At 33.6% G+C, this 15,000-nt stretch overlaps 1 protein-coding gene across 2 annotated transcripts in view; it reads left to right on the plus strand.

The window, feature by feature from the left end:
* LOC137634096 (uncharacterized) overlaps nucleotides 1-15,000 on the plus strand; it is a 33,575-nt gene that overhangs the window by 4,421 nt on the left and 14,154 nt on the right. For both annotated transcript variants that reach the window (XM_068366319.1, XM_068366320.1), the window contains exon 2: nucleotides 14,816-15,000. This exon is cut by the window's right edge. In XM_068366319.1, the coding sequence (XP_068222420.1) occupies nucleotides 14,816-15,000 (185 nt within the window). The remainder of the gene's footprint in view (nucleotides 1-14,815) is intronic.

Below are 15,000 nucleotides of genomic sequence, written 5' to 3' on the forward strand. Positions count from 1 at the left end.
TGTAGGTCAGATAACAGAAGCCTGAAAAATATGACATGAGATTGGGGAAGAGGTGTTGTGCTACCAACTACAGCCTTTATGAAAAACGGCAAAATAAAAAACTCATGCAGAGAGGACTAAAGCTAGCAATAGTAAGATGGGCTTTGATGACTTCATGCAAGTCTGTTAAGTGTCTAGGACATATCGAGATTAATAACAAAGAGTTGCCGATGTTCTACAGTGAAGATAACAAAACATCAGTGGGATAAGAGTGGTAACCAGTTGGTCTTGTCATAGATCCGTATTAGTGATCCAGAAGAAAAAAAATGGATTTTGGTTTTTTTAATTTTTTCAGTGAAATCCAAAATAATTTAAAGACCAAAATTTAAAGTAATAGATCTCACCTCCTCCCTTGGAATGAGCTGAACCAGTGATTAATTCCCAGGGGACGGTTTAGTTCAGGATTCAATTACCAAATGAAAGAGGCACCAAATGACAGTAGTCAATTCGTTTTGAGGAATCACGTAACATTATTATTATTATTATTATTATTATTATTATTATTATTATTATTATTATTATTAATTGCTAAGCTACAACCCTAGTTGGAAAAGCAGGATGCCATAAGCGTAGGGGCCCCAAGAGGGAAAATAGCCCAGTGAGGGAAGGGAGCAAGGAAAAATAAAGTATTTCAAGAACAGTAACACTAAAATAAATATTTCGTATATAAACTATAAAAACTTTAACAAAACAAGAGGAAGAGGAATTAAATAGAATAGTGTGCCCGAGTGTACCCTCAGACAAGAGAACACTAACCCAAGACAGTGGAAGACCATGGTACAGAGGCTATGACACTACCCAAGTTTAGAGAACAATGGTTTGATTTTGGAGTGTCCTCCTAGAAGAGCTCCTTACAATAGCTGAAGAGTCTCATCTACCTTTACCAAGAGGAAAGTAGCCACTGAACAATTACAGTGCAGTAGTTAGCCCCTTGGGTGAAGAAGACGCCTTGTCATTTCAGAGATGGAATAACTAATTGAACTTTATGGTTAAGGGTATGGGAGTATTGGGGAAGCAAAAGCCGTACAGAACAGTTAGTTGAACTGAGAAAGCTGAAGAGCGTGGTATTTACTCTTAGAGTTCAAGCAATAGATCCACCAGGGAGTCATTGGAGAGGAAATTTGTACATTTAGTTCTTCAGAACTCTATTCGCAATGCACGAACATTTTTCATCACGCAAAGAGAAAACTTCCCTCAAAATACAGATGTATAGACACCCTTTAGTAAGTGTGCAGCAATTACCTACTGCTGATAATATATTAAGCTCCCTAACAGAATGCCCTCAAATCCTTATGCTTTAATGTCATGCAATTTATATCGATGGTTGTAAGGTAAGAAGAGCGATTCGTTCCACGAACGCCCATAAACTGTCATTATTCGTGTATCCATCAAATAGCTTCATTTTCACTTTGAACTGTGCTTCCACCATTTAGTTTCCCCATGTATGCGAGTATTTCCAGGTCATGATTGATTTCACCCTCCTGCATGTTATCAGTCATTATCGGAAGTATTCCTTAACGCTGCATTTATCCTATTTCCCGAGTGTCCTCGATGTCTACCAGACTAATAACGTAATTTGCTTCCAGGGGGTTTCGTGCTTTCCCATTACTACTTATTCACGTCAAATCGTTTTATTTTCAACTAGGTCACCGTGGCTCGATGCTAATGGTCTTAATGTAACCTATAAAGCACTTATCTCAAAGCGGCATTTATTTTTGCGATCATTATCCCAATCAGTGATTAACATATTCGGTCACTTTTAAAAATAAAGTTTTCTTCGGTCATCGTAAGATTGTAAACCTATGTAATGTGAGAAATTGAAGGTTATTTTAAGAAAATCTACGGATGAATATATAAGGTAAAACATACCATTAACTTTAACCAAATTATCAATAAAAAAAAAAAATTATGCGTCCGGCTATTACTGTATTCAGTTCAGAAACGTGATCCATGGCTTAACTTCTAGCAAACTTAAGCTTCCTTGGGTAAAAATTACTCATATTTCCATGGATTTTTCTTTGTAACAAACCCTTTAAGTGGATTTTTTTCTCGGTTTACGTTTTTTTATGAAATGTATTTGATATTCAGTTACTCAAAACCTATGTTGGTGTTCATTCTGCATTTACAGGATATGTTCTGCTTTTTTATCATTGAGTCCACTCGAGCACACTGTTCTATCTTATATCTTATTTCTCTTCCTCTTGTTTTTATAGTTTATAAAGTGATATTTATTTTAATATTGTTGCTCTTCTTAAAATGTTTTATTTTTTCCATGTTTCCTTTCCTCACTGAGCTATTTTCCCTGTTGGAGCCCCTAGGCTTATAGCATCCTGCTTTTCCAACTAGGGTTGTAGCTTAGCAAGTAATAATAATAATAATGATAATAATAATAATAATAATTCAATAGAGCTCTAAACAAACTTACCGTTTGAGTTCATAGAATGACTTCGTGAAAGTTAAGATGATCATTTTAATTCTATCCATAAAGAAATAGATAAATTTGAGATGATAAATACAAAATAAAGTAACGGTAAAGAAATAAAACGTGGGACGAAATGATTGGAGAATTTCAACCATTAGTAAAAATGTTGATCCTGCCAATGGAAGTGTTTTTTTTTTAACAAGATCGGCAATAATTTCTGCTTTCTAAATTGGTTTTGGGTGAATGTTGCGTGAACTCCATTGATGTCAATTACCAACTATAAATTCACGAGGCTTTACAGCTTTACATTCAGGGGTATGAGTAAAATGTTAGCAAATTAAAACAATAAAAATACTGTAGAATGGATAAAACGAAGATAGTTCAAAGCACAGTATATATGCTGCCCTTCAACGTGTGACAGAGAAAAAATCTGTTCGGAAATAAAGTAAAGATCGTTAACTTTCATATAATATTATTCTATTGTAAAGTATTTTCATGGAAAGGGAGATACCCGTTTACCATTGATACACCATACCCTGTATTTTGATTGCAAAATAATGATGAGTTTCAAATGATTTAAAACAGGTGAGATGGAAAACGCATGTAGGGAGAGTGATGTGGTGTTGTTAGGTGCAACAGGTAATAAATCACCATAAGACTTCAGACCCAAGAGATTGAGGAAGAATTAAAAGTAAAGATTATATTTTCGAACGTATGGGATCTCCCCTATCCGGCTATTAAAGGTTTTAAACCTCATGAATGGCAGGGACAAGGAACTATGCCCTAGACTAGAGACTTACCATATATACATATGATCAGCGCCCAAGCCCCCTTTCCCCCCAAGCTAGGACCAAGGAGGGCCTGGCAATGGCTGCTGATGACTCAGCAGATAGATCTATAGGCTTCCCCAACCCCCCATCTTTAGGTCACAAGGATGATAAGGTTGCAGCGACCAAAGAAACCAACGAGTTTGAGCGGGACTCGAACCCCAGTCTGGTGTTCACCAGTCAGGGAAGTTACCACGACGGCCACCACAGCGAGAGAGAAAAAAAAATTGACAAAACATAACTTTGGATTGTTATTTATGTGTACACAATATAAAACCATCTATGGTACGAAACATGTGAGTCTTCATTTATGGTGAATCCCTCATCAGGCTGGGAGGAGCGAAGAGAAGAAAAATCCCCATTTGTTCTCTTTTTCTTTTCTTCTTTGATGTCGGCTTAAACCCTCCTCCCCCACAAAAAATGGGGTAAGTGCCATGGTAGATAGATAGATGGTACGAACCATAACGTAAGCAATCTCCAGTCTCCCTTTATGGATGTGACATCAGCCACATAATTACAGCATCCTTTCCAAGAATCAGAGGGTTAAGTTGTTTTTAACCTCAATTCCAAGTAACTACTTCTTAAACGGGTCTTTAATCTGCTCTGTCTGTAGAGCTTAAAATCGATCAGTCAATCAGTAGCCGAGGATGATAATCTCTCTCTTTCATCTGCCGAGAAATCAGGAGAAATCAAAGAGGGTATATCTGGTATATCTGAGGAACGTTCGTTTCCTTGTCTTTGTAGTGAACCCTCATCAAAATCGAACTGTATTATTTTCTGTTACCTATTTCCAAAAAGGAAATTTAAGTTTTAAGAATTGAGACGATGTCAGACGCACAGTTTTGGATGAGAGCCTTGATTATTGTAGCATAATCATTATATAGGTGTATTCATACTGTACATATAATGTACATGCACACACATGCATTGGCATGTACGTATGTTAAAGATTACCGCTTAACCCTGAGGGAATTTCCATGTATTTCTTTCATAGGCTATATTTGGTGATTTTCATTTAGCTGTGTGATATTGGAATTCAACATTAATGCCTGCTATTAGATACATCGCAGGTGATATTGTTCACATTTTAGCTAAATATACACATTTTCTGCGTATAAATATACTTGCAAGCACTTATCTTGAGCAGATTTGCATACGTATGTTATATGGCTCTCGTGAATTCCCTGTCACTGCAAATAGTACGATCAATTTGAAAAGTAAAAAGATCTAATAAAGTTTCATAAACAGCAGTATATATTATTTGGTAAAAAGATAACTGATAAGGTCTCTTAAGCAGTAATATAAATTATTTGGTAATTATCTGATATTTTAAGACTACGTATTCTAATAAGATTTAAAAGCTTTTAAGTAAATACGTATTCTAATAAGATTTAAAAGCTTCTAAGTAAATACGTATTCTAATAAGATTTAAAAGCTTCTAAGTAAATACGTATTCTAATAAGATTTAAAAGCTTTTAAGTAATACAATTCCCAAAACAAGGCTTTGTACTTAAATAATTAAGCATTCGATACCTTTTTCTTAGAATACTCCTCAATAGTAAATCATCATAATGCTCATTTCTTTTTACGCCTATTGACGCAAAGGGCCTTGATTATATTTCGCCAGTCGTCTTTATCTTGAGCTTTTTATTCAATACTTCTCCATTCATCATCTACTTCGCGTATCAAAGTCCTCCGCCATGTAAGCCTGGGTTTTCCAACTCTTCTAGTGTCTTCGCAATATCCAGAATTGAATCACATTATCCACCTGGATGTTATGGGCAACTTGGTAACATTCAAATTGTTGTTTCCGTTTGTCCTCCTCCATGTTGTTGTTTTTCGTTTGTTTCTTTTTGTCCATTGTCTTATTTTAGTTATTGGTTTCTGGTTCTTTTTTAATGAACAGTTTAAAGCTATATTCCAATTAAATACCATTGGTATGGCACCTGTGGCACCTGAAATCTAGCAGATTATGATCTTTACTGGTGTATATATATATATATATATATTTATATATATATATTTATTTATTTACATATGTATATATAGAGAGAGAGATATATTATATATATATATATATATATATATATATATATATATATATACATATATATATATATATATATATATATATATATATACACACATACAGTTGGACAGGAATTACTGGCATATCTCACTGTTAGAAAGTGCACAGTGTCACACCCCTACTGCGCGGAGAGTAACCAAACAGATAATGCAGGGATAGATACCAGAGGTGGTGGGCAGGGCTCCACACAGGAACTCGCAGTGCAGTACGGCTGTGACATGGTGCACTTCCTCAGAACGAGGTGTGGCAGGAATTCCAGTGTCCAACTGTTCATATTGAAATCCCCCCCCCCCCCCGCACCCTTCTAAAGAGAATATATCTATTAATTTACTCTTTAGCTATGGTAAACAGCTCTTCTAGGAGGACACTCCAAAATCAAACCATTGTTCTCCAGTCTTAGGTAGTGCCATATCCTCTGTACCATGGTCTTCCACTGTCTTGGATTAGAGTTCTCTTGCTTGAGGGTACATTCGTCACGCTATTCTATCGTGTTTCTCTTCCTCTTGTTTTTTTTTTTTTTTTTTTTTTTTTTTTTTTTTTTTTTTTTAGAAAATAGATAAAAGACTTATTTTAATGTTATTGTTCTTAAAATATTTCATTTTAAATGGTCAATCCTTCTCCTGTAATTTATTTCCTTGTTTCCTTTCCTCACGGGGCTATTTTTCCATGCTGGAGCCTTTGGGCTTATAGCATCTTGCTTTTCCAACTCGGGTTGTAGCTTAGCTAATAATAATAATAATACCACGAGTTGCGCTAAAATTTACTTGGCTCAAGTCAATATACTCCATCTACCTTGCAATTTCATTGTTATTCTATTTATTTAGTATAATAATAAGATATAATTAGAATAATAATGAATACTGGCGTAACCCTTGAGGATTTTCCAGTAGGGTAATTCCAAAACAATATGAATATTGATGTATCATAATTACCTTAGCGAAGATGTATTTTCTTAGTATGAATTAAAATATTTGGAAAATTAAGTCATGAGAAATTATTAGCTTAGTCTCATGAACTCACGAGTATGAGCGCATAATAACTGTCAAAGGGAAAGAGACTTTCATCATCATCATCATCATCATCATCATCATCACCTCCTACGCCTATTGACCCAAAGGGCCTCGGTTAGATTTCACCAGTCGTCTCTATCTTGAGCTTCCAATTCTATACTTCTCCATTCATCATCTCCTACTTTGCGCTTCATAGTCCTCAGCCATGTAGGCCTGGGTCTTCCAACTCTTCTAGTGCCTTGTGAAGCCCAGCTGAACGTTTGGCGAACTAATCTCTCTTGAGGAGTGCGATGAGAATGCCCAAACCATCTCCACAGTATTTTGTACCTGATATAAAAGATTTACGTATATGCGTTTACTGCATTTCATCTAGGTCCACCTTATCTTCCCAAGAGAGTATTTACTTTAATTCAATGAGGTAAAAATACTGATAAAAACTAGGTTTTCATGAGGACAATAATAGACCTCGTTCTCGACCAGGAGGAACCAGCAATGTTTTAATTAAGGGAAATAATGACATCGCCGGATGATATTTTTTACAATTTAACATTAAACGAATACCTCACATTTTTTAATTCTAATTATACACCATTTTCCATTCTCTCAAATGTCCCCTCATCACTTTCATGAAAATTATAGTTGTTAAAAAACAGAACGTGCTAGAACGTGCGTGCCTGTGAGCGCGCATGTGGGTGTTCGCGAGTCCCTTTCCAAATGAAGGAATACTAATAAGTACATTTTTATTCAGATATGAATAGACTACAAATAAATATTTATTTGATTTTTACAACTATTATATAATACTTTTCACAACTCTTGAAATTATTATTTATTTATCGATTCCTTACTGTTGTTAGCTTTGTTGTTGTTATTGTTTTTGTTGTGCTAAATAAGATCTTAAGAATAGAATGGTCGAATTGGAAAAAACGACTATAGTAATCAACATAATGGTACGAAAATAGATGGAATATGTAAGAAATAAAGCTAACAAATGTATAGTTACTCCAAGATAATTCTTATGTATTAGCTCGTGTGAGTGCAAGTATCCTTGATGGGTTTATTACCTTCTATGGCAGAGTAGTTTTATAACTGTATAATCCCCTTACTTTACTAATAGTTTTTGCATGAAGGAGTTTCTGGATTACTCCCTTTGCCTTGCCAAGTAAATATTTCATTCTGATAGGTACTCTTTATTTCAATATTCTAAAATTTCCATAACCATATACAAAAATTACAAGCTTCAAACAATACACAGTTGGAAGAAAAATAAAGAAATAAGAAAATGAGAGAATTTCAAGAATAATATCTTCTTATTATCAGCAACTAATATTAACCAGATATTTTAGATGTATCTATTTAATAATGAGTAATCTGATGTTTAATGTTTGATAAACTACAATCTAAGTGAAATATTCGATGATAAAAATAATTACGGAACCATCTAGAAGCATTGCTTAGATTTTTCTTTAAGGCTTGTAAAATTGGTTAAACAAGATTTTCAACCAAGTATGGAATAGTTCTTTAGTATTATTCTAACATAATATATACCTAGGTAAATACCAATAGAGAATATGTATTTAGATGTCTTACAATAAAAGGAAAGGATAAGCAATGTGTACAGGATATTAAAAAAGATATTTGCATGTTGTTAAATTGGTCATTTACAGTGCATGAAAACCTTTACTCAAAAAAATAAGATCAAATCATGAATAAATACCGTTTTTATGCAATTAACTAAGAGAGAGAGAGAAAAAAGAGAGCACTATATCTTTGTACAACAAAATTTCCTATTCTAATTTTCTTGCGAGGCTATTAATGAGTCTTTTCGGTCCACTAATTAAAATGATAAAAATTTATGTACAGCACAATGATAGGGCGATAAGTCTTGTCGCTAGCTCTGCTAAAAATAGATTTCTCATGTCCTAAATAAAGTTTTTCTTCATGTTTTTATAGCGTTGTACGTACTACGTTATAAATGTTTTCTGCTCATATAATTTTTGTAGGAACAAAGTAGTCGTTATGGGAACTTGGGGTGTTTTACTTCTGTTTGAAATAAGTATATACTAAAATAAGATACAACTAAAATTTCTTCTTGATAATTCTATTTAATGACATATGACAGGGGATACCTTAGCGTGGTTAAAGGGTTTGCGTATCGCCATGATCAGCAAAGCTGAACTAGTTAGGGCCACCCATACTAGGTTACTTTGCTGTGAGCGATCAGACCAAATCCCCCACCATCACCAATCCGGAGTTGGTCAGCGTGGGTATAAAAACTGGGCAAACACCAGACATGATTAAGGAAATGTCTGAGACCTTTTTCATGCAGTGGAATACAAATGGCTACATTTGTTGTTGTTATTGCATATTAAAAAGTATAATTTGTAATGTAAATTTTTGCGAGAACACTTACTAAAGTTCAAAATGAATGTACTGTAGATTCCTAACATTGAATAAAAAATAAGCAGGTATTCTGTTTTAATCCTTTCACAGCATTAGCTATTCAGATAACAGAGAATCGGTAGATGTTACTGTAAAGCATAAGTATCAACTTTATTCATTTTAAGAAAGAAAATATGACCAACCTTTAATGTTAATAAATAGTATTTCCATATTGGATATTTTTAAGACAATGAATTTTTTTCAATACAATGCACATGTTTGAAGATCTTTGATGTGTTTAAAACATTATTATTATTATTATTATTATTATTATTATTATTATTATTATTATTATTATTATTATTATTCAAGCTACAACCCTAGTAGGAGAAGTAGAATGCTATAAGTCCAAGCGCTCCAACAGGGAAGGCAGACCTTTGTAGAAAGGAAATAGAGAAGAAACGAATAAACGATACATAAGAAATGATTTTAAAAAATTCTAAAATCTATTAAGATCAACAAGTTTGAATATCTAAAGTCCCATCGATTCAACTGCCAGATTAGGAAGATCGTTTCATAATCTGATCAGAGTTGAAATTAGCGAAGGTACATAAAATATACCCATGCGTTCGAACAAATCCATATAAGTTAAAGGCTTAAAGATTTAAAGGCCACTCATGAATGGCAGAGGGAAGGGACAGGGACATTGCCTTATTAAACGGAATAATACCCTAAAGACTAACCATATTTACATATGATCAGCGCCAAAGCCCCCTCCCTACCCAAGCTAGGACCAAGGAGGGCCAGGCAATGGCTCCTGATGTCTTAGCAGATAGACCTATAGGCTGCCCCAAATCCCCCATTCTTAGCTCACAAGGATAGTGAGGTTGCAGTGACCAAAGGAACTAACAAGTTGGAGCGGGTCTCGAACCCCAGTCAGGCGTTCACCAGTCAGGGACGTTACCGCATCGACGACCACATCCCTAATAGGGAATTAAAGGTCTTAGATAACTTTGATAGAAATAACTCTAATTTTCCCGTAACTGTGCTTTTGTTATTCAGTTTCTATTGTCCCTACGGTTTGTCAAAATTATTTGAAACTGTGGAAAGGAATTTTATTCAATAAACACAGAAGTAGTGTACACTGTAATAAAGGAGACGCAAAACACACAACCGTTTGGGAACAAAAACATCCACCCTCCTATTAATATAGAGTCCCTTAGTATTTCCCTAACTGAAAGGACTCGAATATTTCTCATTCGTTTTTCACAAAGAAGCTGCGAGAAAATTGATATGAAGGCTATGTAATTTCGATATTAAAAGACTGAAGTTTCTTTAGACCTACGTAGATTACGAACGTGTTCTTTTGTAGAGCTAAAATTACACCTACTCCTTCTCGTTTTCTTGAAGTCTTATCACTAGTATCAATGGTAGGCTTGTAAAAAAGAAAAAGAAACTTTCATTTTCGAATAATCATTTTTATCTTTCAGCTTGCCTGAATTAAACATGAAAGTCGATGGAAATCACTTGAAAAGTTTCGTATTGAGACAAAGGAGGGCTAAAATATGTGTTCAATGATGATTTTATATATATACATATGTGTGTACTTTTGTTTACTTTTGTTTGTTAGTAAACACACGCATATGATAGCTTAGTCACTAATCTACGTGTATTACATACTTTCAAGTATTAAACCAGAAACACTTTTTTTGATAATTCACTGTCTCGGGATCACAGACCCAAGTATCAGTTCGTTTTTATGATAAGTGCCTCTGCTCGAGCCAGGATTCGAACCTGCGCCGGAAATAGAAGAAGGAACAGTATCTTATGAAATATTCTTGTTAAATGCAGGTTTTTGTAATTAGAACCATATATCAACCGATCTCCATCATGATATCTGACTAGAAATTTATACCATGTGTATGTTTATGATGGTTTATTTAATAACACTCATGACTTTCATACTTAGGCCAGAGAGAGAAGAAATCCATACAATAAATGAAATACTTGCGCTCAATAACTCATTATGTTTACTTCTCAACCCCCATTGACTTTTTTTTTTTTTTTTTTTTTTTTTTTTTTTTTTTTTTTTTTTTTTGAACGGACATAAGAATTTATGTTGTGCCTAATTATCTTTGTCGAGAATTGAAATGATATAAGCTTCTCTATTTCTGATAATAAATTATTTTGGATAACAAATAACGACAGTACCAAGAATGTCAGAATATGCAAGATATGAAACAAACAAATAATAAAGTCCTGATAATCATAAAGCGACTTTGTCGACGCCTTTCTTTATGGTTGCGCTTAAGAGGTTCTTTAATGCCTTCGCACACAGGGAAAAGGATATGCTAATTGCAGACTTGGCCGCTAATCATCCATTATATAAATGATGGATGGTGGGGCGGGAGTGAGTAGGGCATGGGAGGAACCTGTTAGTGGGGGAAGATCGAGAGGGAGGGAAGCAGAGAATTAAATGGCGAGATAAGATGAGGATGATATGGGGAGAAGAGGCTTGGTTGAAGAGGATGTCTTTGATAGTTGGTATTGGAGAGGGTGCATCAGGCAACCGACCCTTTAATTTAGGGATAACAGTTTGAAAGATGATAAATATATATACATATATATATATATATATATATATATATATATATATATATATATATATATATATATATATATATATATATAAGAGAGAGAGAGAGAGAGAGAGAGAGAGAGAGAGAGAGAGAGAGAGAGATAGATAGATAGATAGATAGATAGATAGATATATATATATATATATATATATATGTGTGTGTGTGTGTGTGTGTGTTTGTGCGTGCGTGCGTGCGTGCGTGCGTGCGTGCATGGATTTTTAATGATAGTGGCCAGCATAAGCCTTAGTGAATACTTTACATCTTTTGAGAATCATTCATGAAAATCCACGACACAACGGCGCGATATAATTCAAGTTGTAATTGAATTCTTTGATAAGGGAGTATAGTTAAATTCCTTTACGGGACTTTTTATGGATGCATATGTTCCCTTGCTCTTGCGCTAACGTTAATTAGTCGCATTTTTGGAACATTTATTGTCCTTATTTTATTCATGCCTTTATTTATGAACTCTCAATCCCCTTTTGGAAATTTTCTTTTTGTCCGCGAGTATTTGACCTTTAGCAGATTTAGTCCTGTAATTACTGAATTGAGAGCTCATCCTAGTTCTCTTGCTTGAGGGTACACTCGGGCACACTATTGTATCTTCTTTCTCTTCCCTTATATTGTTATTTTTATAGTTTATATATAAAAGATTTATTTTAATGTTACTGTTCTTGAAGTGTTTTATTCTAACTGTTCATGACTTCTCTTGTAGTTTATTTCCTTATTTCCTTTACTCGCTGGGCTATTTTTCCCTGTTGGAGCCCGTGGGCTTATAGCATCCTGCTTGTCCAACTAGGGTTGTAGCTTAGCTAGTAATAATAATAATAATAATAATAATAATAATAATAATAATAATAATAATAGTGATGGTCAGATTTTGGCATTGTTTATTTATTTTGGTATACTTAATTTTAAGTATTACTAATGAAAAGAATTGTGAATGCTTCGTCCTAAACATTTCCAAGGAGAGTCAACGATTAGCAGTGTAAGATTTTAAATTGAATTTTAATGTTAATGTTTTGATTGCTTATTTTTGCTTCTAGCCATAGAATTGCGTCGTTGATCCTGATTCAGATTGAGGGACAGGATCTGGATTGTTTTTGGAACAACGTTAATTTAGTTTGTCGGTTATTAAAAGATATTTGATCTTAAGTGGAACAATCTATACATTTTGACTGTCAATGGCGAATAGTAATAATTTTTTTTTTTCAATTATTCGTCCAAGAATCGGGCATTTTCCCATAGATGAATTGTTAAATAAGTAGAATGATATTGTTATTTTTATTTTTGGCCGCAGATTACATAACTATGTATTTCACAGACGAATTCATATTTGAATTTATTATATTTCGAAGTTAAACGTAAATAACCAAAGCTTATTCGTGTCGGCTATTTGGTTTCATTCTTTTATATTGTCAGTACATCTGACCCCAGTTATTTTTCAAGAATAATGTGTATCCCAATAACCGTTCCATGTCTGTAACGATAAATTGCCTCTGTTGGCGTGACATTTACGAATGGCAAGATATCTGATTTACTTCTAAGTTATGATAGTGTCATTTGTCTGATCGCTCTTAAAGACTTGAAAGTCTTTTTTTTTTTTTTTTTTTTATTTGACTTTCTATTCAAACTTGGGTCATGAAAACAGCTTCAAAACACAAACCTTGTAGTATGTTCATAAAATATTTTTTATTGTTCATTATTTCTCTTGTAGTTTATTTCCTTATTTCCTTTCCTCACTGGGCTGTTTTCCTTGTTGGAGCCCTTGGGCTTATAGCATCTGCTTTTCCAACTAGGGTTGTAGCTTAGCAAGTAATAATAATAATAATAATAATAATAATAATAATAATAATGAAGATTCATTAGTAATTCTTGTCCATAAATACTGAAATTCCTTTTACATTACATACAGGTATTAATATTCTTTTCATAACTGGATTTATAGAAATCATGTCGATAAAATTGATAACTTTACTTCCTTATCTTTGAAATATTATAAAGAGATTTAGGCATTCGCCGAAAGTTGCCTCGACATATAGACGTAGGGACAATTTCATTAGTTTTTTATTGTTTCACTCTCAATGATAAATAGATTGAAAGTTAGATGAACAATTAAAGTACTTATACCTTGAATGAGGGATAAGGAAGTATACTTTTGTATATTTTAATATATATATATATATATATATATATATATATATATATATATATATTATATATATATATGTGTGTGTATATGTGTATATATATGTATTATATATATATATATATATATATATATATATATATATATATGTATATGTATACATGTGTGTGTGTATATATATATATATATATATATATATATATATATATATATATATATATATATATGTATGTATATGTGTGTGTGTGTGTTTGTGTGTCGAGTATGAATATGAATACTTAAAGATCGATAGAAAATTAATGTCATATATCGTTAGTTCACGCGATAAATAATACCACAATCATGTACAAAATTGTGGATGTACAGAATTGTGTATGTACAAACTGGCACCTTTAAAAGTATATTTTTCTTGCTCCCATATAAAAATTGCAGCCTTTAAGAAAATCATTTATCTTCGTGTCAATTACTTCCATCCCAAACGCACCTTAGGCATGATACATCACGTTATGTAATACATTACTGTGGCTTCAAGTTTTTTTTTCTTTTTTTTTTTTTTTCACCGACCTGAAGTCCTTTTAACACCCACCCAAATTTAGATAAAAGCTTTTCCCTCATGGAATCGTTACGAAAATGTTTATAATTTCATCTTTGGGTTGTTTATACTTCGTTGTTTTTCATTTCGGCATTACATTTACGATCAAGGTTGTCAGTCCTTGAGGTATTAAGGAAAAGGGGAGTCGGAATTTTTATTTTTATTTTCATAATGGTTATCACTAAGCTAGTTCTTTTTTTTTTTAATTTGGTGAAAATTGGATAAAGGGTTTTAGCATAGGTATCTACCAGCCTCCCTGCCCCAGCGCAATTCCACATGTACAATCTTACAAGGTTCATGTAAGAACAAACGGCAACTGTAAAAAATTGCTTATTACCTTATTTTTTTTTTCTCTCCAACAAAACAATTTTTTTTTGTTCGTTTGTAGATTCCAGACCAGTGAAATATACTAAGGATTAAAATGATCCTTGTAGACCGCAGGAAAACTAAGCTTTTCTTCGGAAAGAATATCAAATGATGGTTGCTTCTCATTAAAGTACTTCCTAGTATTAAAGCAATATTGGGTGATGTGTGTAAAATACAACATGAAATCATATCATACTTCAATAAAGTAGAATAAGAAATTGATTATTATGTACATGATTATTTTTTTTTCATTTTACAAACTAACTTTAATAAAGCATTGTTGTTTTTCTTTCTTTTCAGAAACCCCTGAAATAAGCAGCAGCAGACAGGCCAGATCGGTCGGTGAACCACAGTACCCGGTACTTGGTCGCCTTAGTCGAGATGGCCAGCAGTTGAAGCAATGGGATGTACCGCAGCTGGTGGAGGAGGACTACCCCAGCAATTACTTCAAAAGCCGACCAGACCTCCAGCACGCCCATCATCTC

The sequence above is a fragment of the Palaemon carinicauda genome, chromosome 44 (genome assembly GCF_036898095.1).
Source record: "Palaemon carinicauda isolate YSFRI2023 chromosome 44, ASM3689809v2, whole genome shotgun sequence".
Lineage (NCBI taxonomy): Eukaryota > Metazoa > Arthropoda > Malacostraca > Decapoda > Palaemonidae > Palaemon > Palaemon carinicauda.